Source organism: Mytilus edulis, chromosome 1 (genome assembly GCF_963676685.1).
Source record: "Mytilus edulis chromosome 1, xbMytEdul2.2, whole genome shotgun sequence".
Lineage (NCBI taxonomy): Eukaryota > Metazoa > Mollusca > Bivalvia > Mytilida > Mytilidae > Mytilus > Mytilus edulis.
The window spans coordinates 29,182,072-29,190,985 of NC_092344.1; the positions used below are offsets into that span (position 1 = coordinate 29,182,072).

The 8,914-nt window shown below is 34.4% G+C and overlaps 1 protein-coding gene across 1 annotated transcript; it reads right to left on the reverse strand.

The window, feature by feature from the left end:
- Positions 1 to 2,307: 2,307 nt before the first annotated feature.
- On the reverse strand, positions 2,308 to 3,189 carry LOC139503581 (uncharacterized). The gene has a single exon (XM_071293766.1). It carries the CDS (start codon positions 3,187 to 3,189, stop codon positions 2,308 to 2,310), a length of 882 nt encoding a protein of 293 aa, XP_071149867.1.
- Positions 3,190 to 8,914: the final 5,725 nt, after the last annotated feature.

The following is an 8,914-nucleotide window of genomic DNA, read 5'->3' on the forward strand; positions in this document are numbered from 1 at the left end:
TATGAATATCTGACTTCTGCATGATGGGTCCACTATTACATGCCCTGTTACAGAATGACGTCACGTAAAAAACTGTTGATTGCACCCTTAAGGGACAAATACAAAATATTAGTGATGTTTTAGCATAAACATGTGTTTGCGAATGGAGTAAAATAATTCTGAAAAATATTGTACGGCATGTATACATTAATTTAAAAGCATCAGTTTGGTATATTTAATGCAAATATTACAGATTTGTACATAGCAACCAGATATAAGAAAACCAGACTCTGTGCGAATATTGAAGTTTTTTTAATTTTTTGCGACGTCATGATATTTTTATTCAATCCCTCATATATTTGGAACCAAAAGTTGCATATGAAAAGTGTAGATTTTTTCTACTTTGACCTTTACTCCTGATCAGTGTTACATAAAGTTTTATTCATTATAATATATATTTGGTACTTTTTATAGTCAAAAAGGTACACATGCCATTCCTAAGAAAAACACTATTTCAATATTTTCTCAACTCAGCTATAACTTAGTTCATATAGTACTAGGAACAAAATCTATTTAAAGTAACTTTATTCATGCCTATTTCATAGTTTTTATTCTATTTATTTAAAAGAAACCCTATTTTATGATTTATTTTCTTTGTAAAACTGATGAAAATGTGATACAGGAAATGTTTGGGATTTGCCAGTTAAACTGTTTGCCACTGGCCAATATGCCTCTACCGCGCGACATAAAAAAAGAGCTGTAGTTTCACTATTTGTGGTCACAATCCTTAAAGTAAGACATCATTTTAATCGGTATAGTGTACAGATTCAGAAAAGCTGAGAATTTTTTATATATCGCATACAAGGTTTTGCTTAAGGGTGCTATAAACAGTTTCGTACTAAAAACTAGGGGTATTTCCCCAGTGAGATTTACATACTGATGGAATTCCCTGCTATTTATATATCACTAAATGAAAAAGTTGATTGTTTTTTATGTTCAATGTGAAAAACATATATTGAAGTTCAATTAAAATGCCACTTTTGTCAAGATTTAAAAAAAAAAAATGTTTTTGTGACTTCCTACTATATGGGAGGCAACTCCATAAACAGCTGATTTTCACCTGTTGCAAAAAGCACTTTGATTTGTCAGGTAAGATAGCTCCTTTCGGAGCAGGCGAACGTAGGCTGAAACTACATTTTCTTAAATCAGCCGGATAAGCTCTTCGAAATACATATTATAAGAAATCTCAAATATATGCACAGGTTACTGATCCATGTGTCCAAAGGTGGTCTGTTTTTAAGTTTTTTTAGGGGGAAAATGCCTAATTTCCAGCTGATAACTTGTACCAATTTGCATGTTTAAACAAGAGATGTTGGATTTTTTTTTATTTAATCAGAAAGTTCATAGAATTATCTTTCCATTGATGTATAGATATCTATATAACTATGAATATCTGACTTCTGCATGATGGGTCCACTATTACATGCCCTGTTACAGAATGACGTCACGTAAAAAACTGTTGATTGCACCCAAATATGATAATAGGGGCTTTTCTGAGGGAGAATAAACATCGAGACATAGTCGGATATGTAGAATAATCCATAAACAAACGATCGGTAGGTGTTTGCAACACTGGGGAAGCAACAAAACCCTGAAAATCCACTGCATACAAATTGTAGGCTTTCTACTACTTTTTGATAGTAGCACTTTCTGTCTCCGTGTGGACACAAAAAAAAAAAAAAAAATAAATAAATAGCCAAATGATGAAAAGAAAATATGAAATGACAAATGTACCCACACAAGAGACAGATTATTCGGTCTAAGCGATGTTTTGTATGTGTATTGAAGCCAATTGAAAAGATGAAATAGGAATTCTCCTAGTTAAAAGTCTATACGATTTTATTCTACCTATCGCCTGTTCTACAAATATGCGGGTAGCTGCTATGTGTTTTGTTTTTTCGACCTGCTGTGGATTAAATTGTTTCTTATTTTTATTTGCAAAAGGGCACCAGAAGTTGCGCACCCTTTTCTCAGTGAAACTGCCTCTGAAGAGTGAAACCTTTATCGGCCATGTATACCTCGCCTTTTTTAATGTTATCCAATAAACCTGACTTTGTGCACATCTCAACATCTGTTGTACTGCCGGGGAACAAGTCGGAGATGAAAGATAATGACCCCCATAAAGTACAACCAACTAATACCTTTGCTGTATGACGACTCCAATACTCGGACCAAAATACTGACTGTTTATCGAGCTCACTGGGCTCATCGACCTCAAACTCTGTACAGTCCAAAATCATTACGCAGTTTGGGAATTTTTTTAGTATATCAGGGGGAACATAATGTCTGTAATTCGTCCATTGTAGGGTTCATATTAATTTTTGAAAATGTTAATTTCATGTGACAGGCCCATGTTGACAAAATACACGGAACAGTAGATATTGAAACATTGAACATAGAGGCAAGAACGGTTTCGCTAATGTCTTGTCGTAGCCTCAATAAATACATGAAAAACTCGTCTTGTGGTGATAAAGCTCTGTGTCTACCAAAATTTCCATCTAAAATCTTCTTGTCATATAAAGACCAGTATTGTTTAGGTTTGTCAAATAACGTAAACAGAATGTCAAATGTGTGATTATCAGGTAATCCGGTTAATTCTTTTATCTTTGTATCACTGTTCTTGAAATTGTTATATCTAAAGAGTTTATTACTGAGCATATTTTTTTCATTTAATAAGTTAGTATTTATGTTCTTTTCTTGTTCTAGCGCTTTTTCTAGATCTCGGATTTTCTCTTTCAGTTTATTATGTTCTGTTTCATTGTCCGTGGCCTTGGATTGTGGTTGACATGCGTAACCAGAAGGCATTGAAGGTAATTGGGATGGAGATTCATTGTTAAAGTGTGTTGAAAATTCTTCTGCTACTAGGCCATTTAGCTTTACTTTAGATTTCTTTTCTATCTTTTGAGTTTTCCGTTCACATTTTTTACCTATTTGCTTTCCAATTGAGAGGTCGGGGATACCGTTACTCAGAACCTTTTCACCAGCGAAAAAATGTTCAGAACAAATTCTTGTTCCCGTGTTTACATCTTCCTCCTCTAAGTTTAAGGCATTTAACCACTTTTTCCGTAAATTGTTTTTTGGAATTCTAAAAAAGCTCAAGTTTTGTGTGTTTCTAGATGTATTTGTGCACACGGCACATGTCCAACCCATTAGTATTGACGTTTTTTTGCACCAGCTACGGTAAACGTTACGGCGTCCTTAGAAACAAGATGGCGTCGCGGCGTACACCAAAGAATATTACCCATGATGCATTACATTCTGAAACGGCCAATTGCCATATGACTGAGGGAGGGTGACCATCCTTTTAGATTTTAATTTCCCAAATATTTTGTGCAGTATAAAATAAAACTTTTTCACCCGTTTGTAGATATGTCCTATTTTCGGTGCAAAATATAGTGAGCATGCATTTTGTATCCGGGGATTCATTGACACGTATGTATGGCTACAATAAAAAGAGTACAAAAGCGTTATATATCTAAATCTATATAAACTCTATATAAACAGAAAACACAATCATTTTTTATGATATCCTAGAATTTTGGTAAGTCGTTATCCTAAGGACATTTTTTTATATTTTTTTTCTGTAGACATAGCTTTGTTTTTAATTACCGTGCATTGTCAAGCTTGGTTACTCATAATTGTTTCTCAGTCACTAATTGTTCGATGTTGTTCCATGCTAAATCGTGTTTGTTTACATTCAAATTCCAATGGCGTCAAAACCACGAGACCCATTAAATCGTTATACCCAATCAAATTGCTCTATTGTTAATTAGGGGATTTTTTAGTCTAAGGCAATTACATTATTTGTTTGTATGACAGTTCTTTCAAACTGTTTTCAATAACTTGTGAATTGATGTAACCTGGAACATCATTTATTACCATGAAAATAGAAATCAATGAAAATTTTCAAAGAGTTCACCAGTGATGATTTTTTGGAATTAAACTCAAAAGCAATTTCTTTGTTAAATGAGTACAATAATGTTTCAGAATATGATTTGTATTTTTTATTTACCAATTAATCTACACCTTTCTCACAAACACACACATGACACTATCACCCCTTCTAATCGCTCTCCCTTTTGTACAATGAATATTAGATGCACCCATCTCTCACACCTCTCACACTGTGCCCACTTTGTAAAAATCAAGCTGCTACTCTGCCTCTGGTACTAACTTTTTACACACACAGCACTTTTCATCCTCTCTTATTTCAGACTCACTCTCACTCTCACTGTCAATTGCCCACTCATTCACACATCTACTCACTCCACTGGTTCCTGGCTTCTGAGAATCACTCTTAATTTAAACATTTTACCGTTTGTTTCTTCTCTTGCCCTCTCTTCCTCTTACTTCCCACAGAACCATTCTGGCCTTTCTTACAACTTTTATTCACTTTCACTTGCATTCTTCCCAGGATTCTTACTCACATGCTCTTTAACCCTCTCGAACGCATCATCCTCTGTCACAGTCTTGCCACTGATGATTCTACTCAACACATTCCTCTTTTTTTCTCACCTTTCACTCTTTTCATGTCAACTACTTTCTGTACAAAAAAATCACTCTTACTTCCTTTGTCTTGCAATGCCACATCTATCCTTCTATCAACCACACTTAAAACACTGTCATTCTCCTAAACATTCTCAACTTCCTCTCTATAACTCACACCACTCCTACCTACATCAAAACCAATCTCTCCTTCACTTACAACACCCACATTATCCTCATCACTCACAACTTCCTCTCTTTCACTCACATTCTCATTTTCTCTGACAACTACAGCACTGTTTAAAGCTTCTTCATACTCTACAATGTCACTAATGAAAGCTTCTGATGGTGTCTGGCAATTCCATAATAATGTATTTTTTGAAAGTATAAATGCCTGTTTTTCTAAAAGCTGACTGCAAATTACTGACAGATAAGGTATTTCCGTAAGCTTTGCATGCCATGCTGCAAACATCATAACGAGTTAGTGCACATTGTTTTGTTCTGATAGTTCTATGACAAAGGCTGTTGTACATATGTTGCAAAGGACCATAACAACCTACGTCCAATGGTTGCTAAAGATGACTGATGTGTGCTGGAAGTAACTGTATTACAATGTTATGACGACTTTCATATTCAATTGTGCTTACAGCAACATGAGATTTATGTCCATCTAACAATACCATCACATGCCCATTACCTGGAACAAATTTCTTGAAATGATTGCTGAGGAAATCCATAAACAGTTCCGAATTAGACCACCCCGTCTTAGAGACAGTGCCTGTTCCTGGTGTAGACCTCTCCAGCAACTGATCTTTCATTCTCTGTCCTAAGAGACAAAATAAGGGGGTAAAGCATTGGCAATTGTTTTTCCAAACCCTAAAATAGTCACGGTGTCACCCTTTCCAGATGAACCTCCTGCGGTGATGTCTCTACTCCTGACACTATCTGTGATGGGTTGTGGTTGATGGTTACACCCTTCTTATCAACATTGTATATCAAATGAGGTTTGTCCATAAGATCATATTACCCTTCTACAACGAAATTTGTTGTACATGCACACACGTATAAAAATTGCGGTTTTTATCAAACGCAATCATAGGTTTGAACGTAGTTTTCAATTTAGACTTGTATATATATATATGTCTAAACATCAACCCTACAATGTTAGATCTGTAAATTTGCTTTCGCAAATTTGTGTTCTTCCCTCGCCGGGATTCGAACCCATGCTGTTGAGATATCGTGACACCAAATCGCCTGCACTGTAGCCGTCCCGCTAGACCACACGACCGACCGAGCTTCATAAAAATGAAGCTTCCGGTGGCCGGGTGTTACCTTTTCATTTCAGTTTTAATCTAGCGTCGTACTACAGTACATGACGTATAAGGCATGGAGATGTAGATGCATTGTAGAAGGGTCTAAATACAGCACAAACAACATTTTCCAAAAGACCAAAAAAGTGAAAAAGTATATTTAAACAAAACACATTTGAATAACAGATCGAACAACTAATGTTCGTTAACCCTGCTGACTGCCATTGGCGATTGCCAAATAAAATTGATCACAAGATGTTACAAAATGGATCTTAATACAAAATTTAATACTAAACAGAAAACAATAAACTTGTGGCCAAGATGTTTTATATATATATATCTATACTGCTAAAAATATGTTATTTCCCCCATTTTTTGCTATAATTATGAACATATTATCTCCAGGCAGGGACTTTCTATACTAACGGGACTGGTCACTTATAACGATTTCTACAAAAATTATCAGACTGATCTCGTCCGTAGCTGATTTCATGATACTTTATAGCAAATAATTTCCCATCACCAGAGACATATATAGTAAGTTAGTAAGTACATTTTATTTATAGTCGGGCATGATGTACAATTCAACAAGGTAAACAGGAGCTCTGAAGAGCTCTTAACCGACTTGATATTTAAATTAAATAACAATTTACAAATTATCAGCACATTTAACAGACTACACATACAAATAAAACACATGCATAATATATTAGCAAAGCAAACATGCATAAATCAATGCAAGCTAAAAGAAAGGAAAAGCAAATTTTGCTTTAACTGGCACAATGACATAAGCTAAGCAAATAAATAGAAATAAAAGCAAACAATAAACAGAACATAGAGCCAGAAGATTCCAGCTCTGAGAACAGCAAAGTTAATGTCTACATGAGCTACAGAGTCCGTTTTCTGAGGAACACCATGAAGAAATAAAATGTTTGAACTGTTCCAAAGTTGAGAGGCTCCGTGCATGGTAAAGCTAAAACTCCTTTATATATTAACATGTCTCTGCAATCACAAAGTGTTCTTCATAACTATATGTTCAAGTTTAACAAAAAATCGTTTTTATGAAATTTTATACATTTTGTCATTTCAAAATGATTGTTTTCAAAAGATTTCTCGGATCGTTTTTTAAATATAGCTGAGAACAGTATATCTAACATTATAAGTTCCTGAATATAGAAAGTCCCTTCTCCAGGCGAGTGTGAAACGTCTAATAAGCCTACATCTGATAATTATCTAGGAATATAATATATATTCTAACTTTGAAATAGTTGCATTGCCATTCGATTTTATTATCAATAGACATGAGGATCAATTTATGTCGGCTTTTCAGTGCATTACAGTAAAAGTCAATCGTAACTACTCGGCCATTCTCGTTGTGCATTACAATATTTCTTCGTGCAACCAGGAAGGCCGAGTAGTTCCGATTAAGTAAAAGTTTTTTGAATTTTGTGAACGCAATTAAGTTTGTCTTTTCCATTATCCAGGAATTATTTGAATATAAAATATTAGTATTGTTGTTCAAGATTGACGTGTCCGATGCCTATACATAATGTAATACGAATTTACAGTATAAATTCACAGGCACTTGTTTCTATCCATTGGAAGACCCACTATCAACGTATGTTTACGAGAAGGTACACAACTACTTTTTTCACCTCTCCGCTTAAAACCCTTATTTCTCTGTCAATTCAGTCTCAAATTTTTTGTTCCATACAGTCACATGTATCCTCAGTCTTTCAAAAATTCATTAAATTAATCTAAAAATAATTAATGAGGCATTGCGAAATGGTCAACTGGTAAAAGACATTAATTGATGTTCCTTACTACCGATCATCCGAATAAGCGTAAGCCTCCCACGAGACGCATTGAGAGATTAAATGATCTAGCTCCTCCATCATTTGTCCATAGGTGGTATATTTTCACCATCATGCATGCACATATCTGCATCTGTCTGTCTTATTAATAAATGTCTTAGAAAAGTTCAAATGGAAAGAAAACATCAACCCACTAAACACATAACGTTCAACAATTTAAATTAATAGCAAAAAATGCAAGTATTAGATATGTTTGCATATTAATCAAACCTTTATTTTTTATTTTTTTTTTTTTAAGAGAATCAGTGATAATTATGCTAATATAGTTTTTGAAACTAATCATAAACCAATACTATAATAAAATTATATACAGAATGATATTTGATACAGCCATTCTGTTAATCAAACATATTCTGCAGATAAGGTTGACCAGATGTTGAACAAATCTATGGAAATTAAGGTTATAGGAAATCTGAACGTAATATGGGATGGTCACTTTTGAGTCTATTTTCTGTCGTGTAGTTTTAAGAAAACAGTGATAACACAGAAAACTAAAGAGGAAATTGCATCATCTAAAAAGAAAGAAACATGCAAGTTGTTACTTGTAAAAGCTGTAAAATAAAAACATTCCTTATACATGTTTTAAATCTCCCTAGCTACTTTTTATTTAGGGAGATACCATTTGATTTTTATGGGGGGGGGGGGGGGGGGGGGGCTAGGATGAAAAATGTTGTCCTGCCTTTTTTTTTAGCTGTAATCTCTGTCCTGCCTTTTTATTTTTCACTCTGTTCGGTCCTGCCTTTTTTTTTTTTTAGTTTATCCTGACTTTTTTTTTTTGCAAGTGTCTCATCCTGCCTTTTTTTTTTATTCAAAACTCCTGTCCTGCCTATTTTTTTCAAATTTCATCCTAGACCCCCCCCCCCCAATAAAAATCAAATGGTAGCTCCCTTAACACCACTATCAACATGTCATAATTGTCCTGATTTACAACAGAAAATATTATCCTCCGCACACATAGTAATGAAAATACTGAGATTGAAATGTATAATTTACAATTCAGTTGAAATAGGAATTAGCAAAAAAAAAGTTATTAAAGTATGGTTTTGTCTGTTCATAGTCTTTTCGGTATTTTGGTGTACTCTACAGAAATGTGATGTTGAGGCAGAAAGTAAACGATCAGAACCATTTATAATATATCAGTCCTACACAAAAAAACATTTGAAGCAAAATATCACCAAAACGTACCATTAAACGGATCACTTTACT

What these genes read in the sequence shown, in the direction of transcription:
- LOC139503581 (XM_071293766.1), bottom strand. Translation starts at nt 3,189, where the DNA reads ATGGGTTGGACATGTGCCGTGTGCACAAATACATCTAGAAACACACAA.